Here is a 15,245-nt window from a genome sequence, read left to right on the forward strand (position 1 = left end):
AAAAATGTAAAATCTTGAAACTTAAAGACTAAATTAAAATAAAACTTAAATTTTAAAGATAAAATTGTAACATTTTGAAACATAAGAACTAAATTGTAGGGGTGTACATTGGTATCGGTTTTGGGAGAAAACTGACACAAAAAATGGACCAAAAAAAGGGTGTGAAATTAGCCCCACCATCGGTTGGGCCGGTTGGTTTGATCATTTTTTTTAAAGGAAAGCCAAAATGAATGAAAAGAAAAGATGAATTGATAAAGTGTTATTATTATGTTAGTATAATTAGCAACCTTTTAATTTTAAATCAATAATTTTTTATGAAAATTTTAAATAAATCATGTAATAGGTTTGAAAATTAGGCAACATAAAAAATAATAATAAATCAATACTAAAATAGTAGGCTTGGGTTTAGGTTGGTGGTAATGGGTTTGCTTTTATACTTATTTTTTTAAAAAAAAAATTAAAAAAAAACAAATATATATGTATCAGTCGGTCAATTTTTAATTTTTTTTAGAAAAATCGAAAATGGACCGATCAACCTTAATTCGGTCGATTTCGATCGGTTGGATCGGTTTTCGTTGCTTTTATTTATATCCCTACTAAATTGAAATAAAACTCAAAACTTACAGAATGCGTAACATTTTATAATATAAGGACCAAATAGAAATTAGACCCAAAATTAGTGACCAAAAACGTATTATTCCCAAATTATTATTATCTTAAAACCAATTTTGATAAATATTTACTTCGAAATACTAAATTTGAAAATAAAGTGAGTAAATTGAATATTTAAAATTATATAAATTAAAATAGTATTTCAACTTTATTTTAATAAAAAATTTCGTTTAATTAAAACTTAAACTTGAACCACAACTTCAACATACTTCAATTTGTTAAGATGTACATTATTGTTTAAAAATTATGAGTTCAAATTTGTATTCCATATGTTGAACTTTAAAAGGAATTTTTTTAAAAAGAACTACCAAATATTTAGTTGTACTTCAAAATAAAATTGGCCCCAATTTTCTCTGTTTTTCAATTACCATAAAATAATTCAAAACCTAACTCAAATTCATATTTTTCAAACAACATAAATTGTGCAAACCCCTCCAATTATATATGGATATCATATTATCATGTCGTAATACTCATAAGTTAATCAAAACATAGCTCAATCGATAAAGACATCAATTATCATATGAAAATTTGATGACACTTAAGTCTTTTAGTCTCTAAACTTTAAAATGTATCTAATAGATCTTTTTGAACTTTCAAATTCTTTAAATTTCAAAAAGTATATTCAAACACTTTTATCAAATAGATCATTAAAATTTCAATTTTTTTTTATCGAATAAGACCTTGACTAGTTCGGCATTTTCCTTTTTAATTGATAAATCAAGTGTTCATTTTAAAAATTTTAAACATTCCAAAAAAACTATTTGGTACAAAATTGATAGTCCGAAAATGTACTACACATTCTTAAATTTTAGGACTATTAAACATAAAATAAAAAATTTTTAGAACCTATTAAACATTATTTAAAGTTGAATACTTCAAAAACTAAATTGAAATAAAACAGAGAGAAAAAGATAGTAATTTAACCTATTATTTTCAATTGGTAAATATCTAATTAAAAAATGTCAAAGTTCTACTCAAGAATACAAAAATATAATCAAATATAAAGGAATTAAAGTTGATCAGTTGTTAAAAGTAATAATTTTATATACACACATAAATAAAAGGTTTGAAAAAGGTGAATCATATATATTTGAATACTATTCTTTTGAAATCATAATTACTCAAATAAATAAAGAGGAGTCTCTCTACAGTTGGACACAAATGTTCACACACCTTTAAAGACAATCTACTTTTAGAATTTAGAGGGGAAAAAAATCAATGCTTTCTTATAACCCATTATTTTATTTTTAGTTTCTTTTTTGTTGGGCAGTTTTAAAATTTTCAAATATAGCCCTAGATAGATTTCATAAGCTCAATTTTTACAAACAAGAAAAAGAAAAAGATGGTAATCTAAAATAGCCCAATAAAATCAAGAAGTTTCACAAGCAGAATACATATTTATATTAGGAGTTTTATTAGGAGTTTTATCTGCACAATAAGGTTAAACCACACCACTGGAGAATCTGAATTCTCAGCCCTGAAGATTAAGCTAACAAAAAAAACAAACTTTTTATAGACCTTATGTTAATTTCCATTCCATCCCACAGTCCCTAACTACCTTGTTGGTGATTCGGTCTCGACCAAGTAAACTTCAAATCAGAGATCACGTAACGTCGCTACCGACACGAAAAAAACCCATCCTTCAAAGTATGTATCCCCTTTCATCGTCTAGTCCGATTTCACATCTTGGGCTGTGCTATGGTATGGCCCTTCAATGTTCTTCACTTCTTCCTTCAACTGATTACACCAACAACAAACAATTAGAACGAGACATCGCTAACGATCCAAGGAAAACAGTAACAGAGCAGTCATAAATTGTCCTTTCTTTTTCTTTTTATTCACAATCAACCTCCTCCTCCAAAACAAATGTACAATGACAAATGGAATAGATTTAATCCAGCCAAACAGAACAGGAAAAAGGCATAGTAAATATACAGTTAAACTAGCCATCCCAAGGTTTGATCAAGCTTATCGGCCACGCTAATGAACCAAGCTGAAATTTGGCTAAATTTACTGTCCATTTGAAGAAAACTTGAAACTAATGCAAATTCATGGCACCAAGTACAATCAATTTTTGGGGCGGGGGGGGGGGGGGGGGGGGGAGCAGAGGGAAAAGCAAAACGCTTACCTGCTTAAGGATTTTCTTTTGATAGCGATACCCCTGAAGAAGTAAACAAATGAGTAACTTTTATGAGCATGATTTTACTGGAAGAATAAGTGGGAGGTAAAATTATAACATGACCATAACTACCTTGTCAGTTCCGTAAATATAATCACAGTAGGTAAATACTGAAGCAAAGTTGCTATGGCTTTGCCCTCCAACATAGTGATGGTAATCATGATGGTCCGCACCACCATAAAATGGTATAAATTTCGTTAGACTCCAAGGGAAATCATACCTGAATATAAATATAAAACATACGAATAAAACCATGAATGATCTCAACAATCATCATAAAAGCACAATCTGAGAGAAAAGCAGAGGTAAAGAAAGACCACAATAAAGAACAAGACTTGTAAAAAAAATAAGGTTATATTGTCATTTTGGTCCCTATGGTTTGTGCTCGGTTTCAATTTGATCTCAAAAGTTCATTATAGTCCCTATTGTTTGGTTATACCAACCAAAATGTCGACGTGGTAGAAAAAAAATAGTGGATTTCGGAAACTAGGATGTAGTAAAGCTTATTGAAGATATGTAATAGGGCTTACCCTCTTAACCTTCACACATGATTTATACTAAACATCAACTCATCACTCCTCCCTATTATCACGTCCATTGAAAACATAACACATAAGAAAACTATTAATATCCAGTGACGAAAGATGATAATTAAACTTTAGTAACTATGATGACCAAGCTGAAATCTAGCTCAAGATATAAGAATTATAATGGCAATTTAAACTAACATTAATAAATCAATTAAGAATGAACAGGTGATAGTTCATTGACACTAATGCTTGTGAAATATATTGATAAAAAAAAAAAAAAGAAAATCCTTCAAATTCAGATTACTGTTATGAGTAGAAGACTTTAATTTTGAATTTTCTTTTCTTTTCTTTTTTTTTGTTTTTGGGCATTCTTGTTAGCATCAAAAGTTGTACAACATCTTGCCATCAATATTCATGTGAATTCAGTCTTTGTATGAAAGAGACAACATTCAAACTTCAGCAATATAAAATAATAATATATAAAGCTATTCAAGTTCAACAAAAGGCTAAGGGGATGTTCAGGCACAGGAAACCCACCAAGAGTGAAGCTATGTCCTACATGACCAAAGAAATGATTGTCTGACACCGCATTTATTCCCAACCATAAGCCTGGCATCAATTATTTTTCGTTTCTGGCCCAACTAAACAATTTGGAAGTCAAATCAATGGATTCTTATTTGAGTAAGCTGGCCCCTTGAGCGGTCAATTTACTTTTCTTTCCCTCTTCACTCCTCTAAATACAATAACACTTTTAAACCAAATGCAGTCAACATGAATAACAGAGCTTCCTTTTGATTCTTCTGAGGAAGAGGAACAATACAATTTAATAAGGCTGGTTTATTGAAAAGCTGAGTTTATAATTAATTTGTGTTTAGACTGTACCGAGGAATAGGTTATGGAAATTTCGGTTTGTATTACTAGATGGGGTTTATGTAGCCCATGAAACTAAGAAAATCAGAGCTCAAGCTCAGCAAACCATATGCTAGAATATGATCGGCTTCTTAACCCCAAGTTACACGAGTCTAACCCCTGAGCACCCTTACATTTCTATTCCATCGTGCCAGAAGCAATTCTCTAAAGATGTCTTTCTACACATCAATTCCTTGTTCTTTTATACCCTTTTTTTCACAACACAAAGGCTACAAAATTTCAACACTGAGTTTGAAGAAGCACACTTCCACAAGGGAGTAAACCTGAAGCCTCAAAAACAACAACAATGTTTAAGATCAAGAAGATTGGGAATAGTTGTGAGCTAAAGGTCCCCCTGAAGCAAAGAATGTTTGAACCAATAAGGTTAAGATAGGATCTTGTTCACGATCTTTGCCCGCCAATATTGTTGCAGCATCACTTCGAAACAACATTCCCCATTCATTTCATTGTACTTACCTACCATAGATGCAAATAAGTTTACACAACCACTTTGCTGTTTTTCCTTCCCTCAGAAGCTAATTTCATTCTTCTTTAAAACAATAGTCTAAGATCTATCATCTATGGTCCCACTAATTAGAGAAAGTAAAGTCAAATATTGTTGTCCACTACTGATCTTTAATCGGTTAGGATAAATTCAATATTTACTTTTCATAAATCATCAGTACTAGTCCCCTTTACGTGAGTCAAGTGTTAGCACAAAGCCTAATACAAAGGTCATAAATACAAAATTGTGAAAACAAAAACTAATAATAACAATAACATTACTCTGCAATTCAAGACTTCCTACTTTCGTAGCATGTTATTAAATCATAGATCTTGAAATGATGTTTGTAGGCTTATAGCATGAAGGGGTAGTGGGCCCCTAATTAGTTGAGTATATAAGAATCAAGCTTCTTAGGCTAGGCTTCTCATAGAAGATTTATACTTCCTCTTAAGATAAGCTCACAGGAATCGTGAGCTTTCCCACAACCAAAGAAAAATGTGGAAGCAGAGAAAGTTGATGCCAGAAAAGAAGGGTAAATTTAACCTTTTCAATATTTGTCAACAAAAACTCCAAACCTTCATTATATCAAGTTAGTAGGAGCAATGATTCAGCATGCAATGAGTTGATACAGTAACGATAGGAACTCTATGTTACGACTAAACATATGTCTACACATATAGAAAATATTTACATATAATAAGGAAAAAGGCAAGCATAGAGCAGATCACGGTCCTAGTCAAAAAAGAGGCAAGCCCACCATTCAAGATCCTTCAGATTAAAAGTACTTTAACACAAAGGCACTGGCGAAGAGATAAAAGAATGCAGAAAATACAAAGTTGGCATCATGTTGTCGCAGTCGAATAAAAGCACAGTGCAGAAGTGAAAAAAGGGGAAGAAAATTCATTAAAATAGAAACCAAGAAAGCTAGACATAGAGGAAGAGAAATGGCTTTAGCATTCATACCCACTATGTGTGTCAATGGCCTCAATCTGCCTTAAAGCAATCCATAACCAGAAGGTGATCATATGACCAGGAACCATAGCTGGACCAAGAAAAGAGGGAATTCCAAGGATTAAAACCTCAGCCCAATGAGCATAAGGAGCTGCAAATCCAATAGGAGCAGTGTATTCATGGTGAACACAATGGATTTTCTCATACCCCCATTTGCAATGGAGGAATCTATGAATCCAATAATTGGTATAATCCTCCACCATGAAATACACCACCAATTGAGAAATAATTTCCCACCCAGAAGGCAATGGCAGACCCGTCCTGATCCCAATCATCTAATAACCCAAAAGAAACAGAAAAAGAACAATCAAAATCAAAATCCCAGATCAACAGAGAGGGAGCAAATCGAAAAAAAAATCGAAACCAGAGATTCACCTGAATGGACGGGAATGAAACGAGCTGAAGAGGGCCAACGACAAGAAAGAACATACGCATGACGTCCTTATAACAGCGGAAAATCTCGGAGAATGGCAATCGAACCTTGGGCTGAATTTTGTACTTATGAATCCCAGAAGCATGCAAGAGCTCGAGGAAGATGAGGGGAAGGGGAATAAAGGAGAAAATCAAGAAGAGGAAGAGAATGTTATGGCAAAAGAGGAAGTAATCGGACTTGTCGTGGGAGTAATTGAACCAGAGGGTCTCGAAGAAGGTGAGATTCCGGCCAAGAGCGGCCTGAGCGGCGGAAAGGGAGTGAAAGGGCAACATTGGGTGGAGGAATCCGCCGGCGGAGAGAGACCCAGATGGGAAATAGAGGCCGAGAGAGATTCGCCGGCGGTGAATGGATTGAGAAGCGGCGAAAAGGGGTGAAATGGGAGAGGGAGGAGGTGAAAGACGGTTAAATTAATGCGGGAAGTTTGAAAAGGATGAAAGGAAGAAGAAAGAAGAAGAGGAAGAGAAGGAAAACCAGAGGAAGAGCGTGAAATTCTAAGGATTCATTCAATTTCTTTTGTTTATTGTGCTTTGTTTATTTATATGTGAGAATGGGAATCCACCATTTGCCACTCCCTACCAAATCTACTCACATGCCTAAAACAATATTTTGTTTGAGATCTATGTCTTTTGAAAATTGCAAAAACCATCTTACTGGTATTTGTAATTATACCCTCAACTTTCAATAGTAAAATTAAGTTTCAATACTAGTTTGGTCCCAGTTCTTTTTATTTTGATTCGTTTTGGTCTCTATGCTCTCAAAATATTTATTTCGATCCCTATACTTTCAACTTTAGTTCATTTTGATGTCTGTACTTTCAAAATATTCATTTTGGTCCTTGTATTTTCAAAAAGTTATCCTTTTGGTCTCTTAATTTTCATTTTTACTTCAATTTTAAAGGATCAAGTTGGACACTTTTTGAAAGTTCAAAGACTAAAATGAACTAAAATTAAAAGTAGAAAGACCAAAATGAACATTTTGAAAGTAAAGGAAAAAAAATGAACCAAAGTCACAAATATACGAACTAAAATGAACATTTTAAGAGTATAGAGACCAAACTAGTATTTAAACATAAAAATTAAGCCCTCATACTTATACAAGTATTAAAAATAGACCATTAAACTTATAGTTGTAGAAATTAGACTCTCAAATGATAAAAATTGAACTATCAAATTTATACAATTGTTACAATTCTACAATTATATAAGTTATAGAGTCTAATTTTAACATCTGTATAAGTTTGACGGCTTAATTTTTATAATGAAAAGTTTGTGAGTATAATTGCAACTATCATCATACTTTATGATGGTTTTTGCAATATGTTATTCTTTTTTATCTCTCAATTACCATGTATACTCTAAACTTTATCCTTTATTTAAAAAAAAAAATCCTATTCTTTCAAAAGCATCTTTGACCTTTTATGAGCGTTTCGAAACTTGCATAGGAAAAGAAATTTATTACAATATTGGATGAAAAACTGTGTCGGTGACTCGCAACGAAAATGGGACCCGCACACTACTTATATTGTTCTAGGTTATTGTCACATTTATTTTAAATTTCAGTTTTTGTCCAAAATTCTATAACATTTCTACTCCAAATAAAGTATTGAAAGATTTATAAAAGGGTAAGGGTGGTATTGCAACTTTTGATAGAATAAGGAATTTTTTTTTAACAAATTAAAAAGTTCAAAGATTTTTTTTTTTTAAATTAGGGTACGTAGGTTGATGTTGGGAGGGATAAAAGTGATTAAAAGTAAATCTTAATTTGTTTTTGTGTTTTGTAAAACATATTGGGATTAAACCGGTTAAAATAGCTTTTAAAAGTAGCTTTTGGATTCTCTTAAAATCAGATATAGTGTTATATTAATTTTTAATTTTCAACTCGACTCTTTAAAATCCAAATTTATTTCGTATACTTATTTCCTTTTCACCTGATCAAAGCTATATATTCTGATTTTAAAAACAATTACATCATATGGATTTTTTTAAATAAAACTATTTTGCTTAATATTTAAAATTAATTTAGAGCAAACAAAATATTATTCTAAATATTTATTTAAAATTATATATTAAAAAAATATTTAGTAATTGACAAGGTAACTAGAGCAAGGTAATTTAGTATTTATTTACTAAATACTAATAACCACTTTTCAAGTTTCACAACTAATTTTTCTAAAAGCATAATACCGGCCATTCCTTTAAAAGTTACTACATTTTCAAATAAAATCTTAATCTTTCTATTTTATTCTGGCTACTCTTTAATAATTTTCTATTATTTTTAATTTTGAGTTTTATTGTTATTAATATTATTATTTGGATTTACTAATTTCAATCTTTATTTTATATTGATGTTTGAACTTTCAAATATTTTTCTTTTTGATAAAATTTATGTTAATATGAGCATGAGTTAATTGATTAAGATACATATTCTAATCCAACAAACCATAAATTTGAATCATCAATATGAATAATATAATATTAAATTCTAAAGTTTTGTTTTTTTATTTTTATTTTATTCAATTGTCTAAATTTGGTTAAAAAAAATATTTGATTTCTCAAATTTTAAGAAACATAAATTGTAATAATATCACATATGCTTTCAAATTTATAATACTTTAATAATTAAACTTTAGCGAATAACAATTATGTCTTTCCAATAAAATATTCATTACAATTCAGGCAATCAAATTTTTTAGACTTAGTATCGATCAATTTTTATTATCTAACAATCTAGTGTTTGTTTAGATTTAGCAAAAAAATATTTTTGGAAAAAATCATTTTTATTTAAACTGTTTAAAATTCAATTCGAAAGTGTATCAAAAACCTATTTTGAGTGATTAACAAACATTTCAATTTTTTTAATGACTTATTTTCAAAATACACTTAAAAATTTAAACCAAAAACACACTTAGTTTTCATATTTTATAAACAAATTTTTTTAAAAAATTTATTTTCTTTTTTAGTTTTATTCCTTCTTTTATTATTATATTTTCATACTTCTTTTATCTTTTTCTCTTATCGTTACTTAACTTTCAAATATTTTCTTCTATATAAATAGTCTTCATTTTTTTTAGTTTGAGTTCTAATTGTTTTGTTTTTTTTTTCCTATCTCTTTTTTTTTTTTCCTGAAAAGTTCCTATCTTTATATTATTTTGATTACAAGACTTTCAAATTTTTTGTTATCTTATATGGTTTTTATTTTTTTACTTCTTTTTTTACAATGTTTTGATTTTTTTAAAGCTATTTCTATTTGCATCTCAGTTTAATTTGATAATTATTGAGTTTAAATTTTTAGTTTTAAACTTTGTGTTCATTTTCTCATCCTTTCATCACAATTATCTTCATATTTTTAATATAATATTTGAATTCTTAGTCAAATTACAACAAAATAATAATAATGATATTTACGGTCTCATTTGATAAAGATTTTGTTTTTTTTTTTTTGTTTTAATTTATGTTTGTGTTGATCTAATTTCTCAATTATTAGTTTCATCTTTGCCAAAGAAACACATGAATTTATAGTCAAATTTTAAAAATAAATTTGGTAATCATTTCGATTTTTTTTTTGTTTTGATTTTTGAAAATCAAACTTATTTTCTCTTCATTTCTTACAATGATTTGTATATTTTTTATGGTTGAATTCTTAGTCAAATTCCAAAAATAAAATGTTTTAAAAGGTTACTATTTTCAAATTTGAAATTTTAGCTTAGTTTTTTAAAACACTACAAGAAATCTGGCCTTTTTCAACTAAAAATATTCGTCGCTAAAAACAAAATTTTGTTGCAAAAAATTTTTAGCAACTAATTATTATGCACGCTTTGGTTGCAAAAGGTCAATCGCTGAATGTGTTTTACGACTTTTTGGAAGAAAACACCATAGCATGCGATGACACGAGGAAAAAGTCGCATTATGCAACGTTGTTTGAGAAGTCGCATAATGCGACGAGCGTATAGTAAAGCAGCGCTCAATACACCCGCAACTCCCATATGAAATGGTTCAATGTCCAATTATGAAACCCTTGGAAAAAGAGAATGAATTGAAATATAACTGCTACACCAAAACTAGGTGCAAAGAACCAACCAGACTGACCTAGTGGATAAATCAGGAATACATAAACAAAAACAACAATTGGGCCCGAGAATGCGATTGCATTATAAGATCTGAATTGAACAGATCGAGCAAGTTCAAATTGACGTAACATGAAACCTATTAGTCTGAAAGCACTATGGAGAACAACAAAAGTCCACAGACCACCTAATTGACACCAACGAGTAGAATCTCCTTGTGCTTCAAGACCCCATAGTAACAACAAAGAGTGGGCTAAACTATTAGCAGGAGTTAAAACTGCGGCGAGTAAGAATTTGCATCCTTCCAAATAACAACTTGCTAATCCATGGGTATACCATGAAGTTACAGAGGTTGTACCTATAAACCAACCTCCGACAGCAAAATCTGTATAAGGAAAGAGCAATAGACCGGACCAGCGTACAAAAACGAAATGGTCCCTCCATAACCAATCATCCATAATATAGCATAAATCATTTTCGTCTTTGGTAAATTTACCAATGTCTATAGTCATAGTGAACTTTCTATTTAACTAACTTCAACCATTTTCGAACATTTCATAGCATTTTCAGGGCCTTTGAGTCCATCATTTTTGTATGATTTTTAATGTCCCTTCTTTCTAATGGGTTTCAAATATAAAAATCATTTTTTGATTGATCTATAACCTGATCTAGATCAATATTATGAACTCAATACTGTAAATGAAAGTATCGTTCTCGTTTCCATTATTCGTCACATTGTTGGAACAAAAATATCAATATGGAAATATTTGGCACATGGAGCAGTGATCTGATATATAATCTATGCGACGTTGATTAAGAAGTCACATAATGTGACGTTTTCGAAAAGTCGCATTATGCGACGTTTTATGCAACATGCGATGTTTACTAAAAGCCACAATATGAGACGTTTTCTGAACATGTTTACGAAGTTTCTGTATTCGTTGCATTGCTTGTTGTTTTATGTTCTTGATATAATAATCTTGCGACATTTTAATTACGTCACAAATTTTAACAATATTTTAAAAGAATACATTGCAGTGCAACTTAATCGTACTATATGTTAAAATATGTTTATAAAATCTATAATATTCACTACAAAAAAAAAAAAAAAAAAAAACTCTACAATTAGTGATCTTAAAAAAAAGAAAAAAAGACCTGCACATAATTAGTCATCACCTAATTAGTTATCTTAAAAAAAAGTCCAAAATGTAGTCATCACCAACAAGCTCCACTTTAGTCCTGCACACATAATTAGATACATATAAAATTATTTTCAAACACAATTCACATATTCTCAACAATTTCAAAATTTAAATATCAAACTTAAACAAATTCACCATTTATATAAAATGATCAACCCATTTTATATTATGAGTTGTAAGTTGATCTAGAACTTAATTATGACAAACTTAATTCACAAAATTCAATCTTAATTATCACGAAAAACTCATCAAGTCACAACAAACATAAATTCTCAAATACTCCTCCTCTCTCAACCACATTTTTCGCAACAACGACAAATATGAAATATCATTAAGTAAACCACTCCCTTTCATACACACAAAATATTCAGAACTACACCACCAATCACAATCAATCGATGAAATCACTACATACAAGTTAAAACTAATTTGACTAATATGAACATAAGTTGAACTAATGCAATTACCTTACTAAGAGAAGAACTTACTCTAGTGATTCTTTCTAGAAATTCATTCATTTGACTGAATCTTCTTTCGTACTCTTGACATTGACTTTCTAAAGCTTCTTCCACAATAGCTCTATTTCTTTCATTCTCTCGATATTCATTCTTCATACGTTCTTCTGTCTTTGCAAGGCGTGCCTTTAGTGATTGGATATAATCTTGTGAGTATGTTTCTTTTTTACTTTGAGGCGGTTTTGGTCCATATCCCATCCCTTTAACATATTTATTTTTTCTTTCCTAAAATGGCCGCCATAATTTCTTCATCACTCATTGGCGTACTTATGTTTTCTTGCTCTAGTTTTAAAGTAATCATTTTCTCCTATATGATTCAAAATAAACAAATGAATGTCATAAACATAAAATATTTGAAATTCATATTATTTGTTAAAATATTTTAAATAATACTTACATAGGCTTTACGTGATGCATCGTGAGTCCAACCTTTTGCAACAGACTAATGAGTTTGGTAGAAAATGTCGATAGGACTTAAATAAGTGACATCATCCTTTATCTTAAAAAATAATACTCGATATTTGCAAGCAATATAATATAAGTAATCATGGATAAAATATAATATCATACCTTATAGCTCGACGAGATAAATGATTTTGTTCCAGCACAATGATTGAAAGGGAGTTTCCTACTATTTTTTGTTTTGTTTTTTTTTTTTTTTGACTTTTCCCGCATTAGAATGTATAATTACAAAATTTGTTTACTTATGTATTAAAAATTAATTAATATTTACCTTCCATGCAGGAGACTCCCATTTATCACACAAAAATTCTCATTCTTCAGTTGTAACAGCTTTATACGATTGTTGACGAGCTTGCTCTAGGTCACCCAATTTTTTATAATACTAGTATAATCTCACTCTGTAGTCCTTAAATCGATTACCAATCTCGTATTAAATGTAGCTTTTGATATGTGGTTGGGAACTATCCATGTCAAACTTATTCTTTAGAAAAATATCATTAATTAATATTGCATTGTAATTCAGTAATGAACTATATATTTATTTTTTAAAAAATTAACTTACCAACAGTCGTTCAATTATAGTGGTGTAAATGTCCTCGATAATTTGTTTTTTTCCTCTTTACAAGTCAAGGGGATAACCCGCCTTACTAATGTACCAATCTCAGTATCGAACATATTTGCAATTTTTCCAACTGGTTTCCCAAGGGAAGGATCCCATGAGATACAAATTCTTCCTCCACTGGTCTCAATTGCATGATGCAATCCAACTCCTCGTGTAACACCACATACTTGGTTATTCGTGAGTGTATTACTCATATCTACGATATTTTATTCATTATTTGATGACATCTTTTCTTGTGGAACACAAAGTTATAATTAGACATAAAATTGCATTATAAAAATAAAGATATAAAATTACATTATAAAAATAAATATAAAAATATTCAATATAGTAACTATGCACACGCGTCAAATCTGTTGTCGTTCTTCTTCATCGTCTTCATCATCTTTATCTTCCTCATCGTCACCAACTTCTTCATCTTCCTCGTCATCTTCATTTTCATCATCTTCTGATATGTCTTCCACTTGTTCATCAAAATCTAAAACTATCTCAATCAAATCACTACTTTCACAAACTACAGTTGGATTTACGTCACTTCTATGCAGTGTTTGCATTTCAAAATCTCCAACTTGATCTATGTATTGATGTACATCTACTTCGGGTTCATTAACTTGTATTTCAAGCAGATCCCATAAATGTCTATGTTGAATTCTTTGGACTATTTTCCAACCATTTCCTAACCAAATATCATCAACATAAAATACTTGTTGTGCTTGAGATGCAAGAATAAATGGTTCATTTTTATACCAAAAGTATCGAGTATCTATGCTTGTAAAATGACGATCTTCATGGATTCATTTTTTTCTTGGGATTTGTATCATACCAATCACACCAAAATACAATAACTTGTTTCCTATCAACTTAATTTAATTGAACCACTCAATAAGGATACCATAGTAGTTGGCTCCTTCACTATCATGTCCTCCAAAAATACAAACTCCACTATTTTGAGTTCTGCAACGATCATCTCGATCTTTTGAGTTGAATCTCACACCATTGATAATACACCCAATATATGAACTAATTCGAATATCAGGGCCACGTGAAAGTGCATACAACTCATGCAAAATTTCATTAGACGTTGACTAAATTTGTGTTTGCATCTAAGCATGATAAAAAAAATCAGTCATTATGAAATTAGGTTGTTATCAAAGAAAAAATGAAACAAAATGTTATATACTTTATCTTTAAACTAATCTACAAAGTGTGTTTCATGCATCTCAACAGCATTAGGAACATTTTTGTTCTCTAGCTTAATCTCGTGTTCTCTATGAAATAATATCATTAATCAATAAAATAAAAGGTAATAAAGTTTAGAGTACTCATAAGTATGTACCTCATGTATCGATCTACTGCTTCACAATTGTTTAAGACATACCAATGATCCTTTTATAATTCATCACCCGATAGTTCTTTCATATGTGAACTACCGATTGGACGTGCCTTTTGTGAAAAATATTATATAGGTAGATGTCCAATATTTTCTAATGTATTATAGTCTATCGTACAACAAAATGTCAATGATTAAGTAAAAATCTAAAAAGAAGCATACCTCTCAATTGGATACATCCAACTATAACCTACAGTTCCAACAAGTTTGGCTTCCTCCTGTAAATGAACAACTAGATGAACCATAATATCAAAGAATGCTGGAGGAAATATTCTCTCAAGCTTACAAAGAATTATCACAATAGACTCTTGTAGTTTATTCAAAGTCTCAACTTTTAATGTCTTCGAAGTCATTCTTTGAAAAAGTTTGACAATTCAGCAATTGCATCACTGACATCTGCTGGTAGAAATGGACAAACTCCTATGGGTAAAAGTCTTTGCAATAACACATGTGAGTCGTGGCTTTTTAGTCCATATATCTTTCCATCTTTGACACCAACACATTTTGAGATGTTGGATGCAAAACTATAAGAAAACTTAACTGTTTTCAAGAAACTACAAAACTTCTTTTTTTTCATCAACTGTCAATGTGTAACTAGCATGTGGCTTCACCGATTTGTTTCAAACACGTTGAAGATGCAATTCTTTACGAATATTCAACTTCATTAAATCTTTAGGTGCTTTATCAGTATCCTTCGTTTTTCCTTCAATATTCAATAATGTACCCAATACATTATCATAAATATTATT

The 15,245-nt window shown here is 30.3% G+C and overlaps 1 protein-coding gene across 1 annotated transcript; it reads right to left on the reverse strand.

Annotated features, from left to right (window-relative positions):
- Positions 1-2,052: 2,052 nt before the first annotated feature.
- LOC120069239 (methylsterol monooxygenase 1-2-like) lies at positions 2,053-6,877 on the reverse strand. The gene is made up of 5 exons (XM_039020953.2): positions 6,185-6,877; positions 5,762-6,084; positions 2,927-3,074; positions 2,804-2,836; positions 2,053-2,412 (listed from the first exon to the last, which is right to left on the reverse strand). Exons 1-5 carry the CDS (start codon positions 6,512-6,514, stop codon positions 2,344-2,346), a joined length of 903 nt encoding a protein of 300 aa, XP_038876881.1. The 5' UTR covers positions 6,515-6,877; the 3' UTR covers positions 2,053-2,343.
- Positions 6,878-15,245: the final 8,368 nt, after the last annotated feature.

Source organism: Benincasa hispida, chromosome 11, assembly GCF_027475165.1.
Source record: "Benincasa hispida cultivar pf3 chromosome 11, pf3_genome.v1.1, whole genome shotgun sequence".
Classification (NCBI taxonomy): Eukaryota; Viridiplantae; Streptophyta; class Magnoliopsida; order Cucurbitales; family Cucurbitaceae; genus Benincasa; species Benincasa hispida.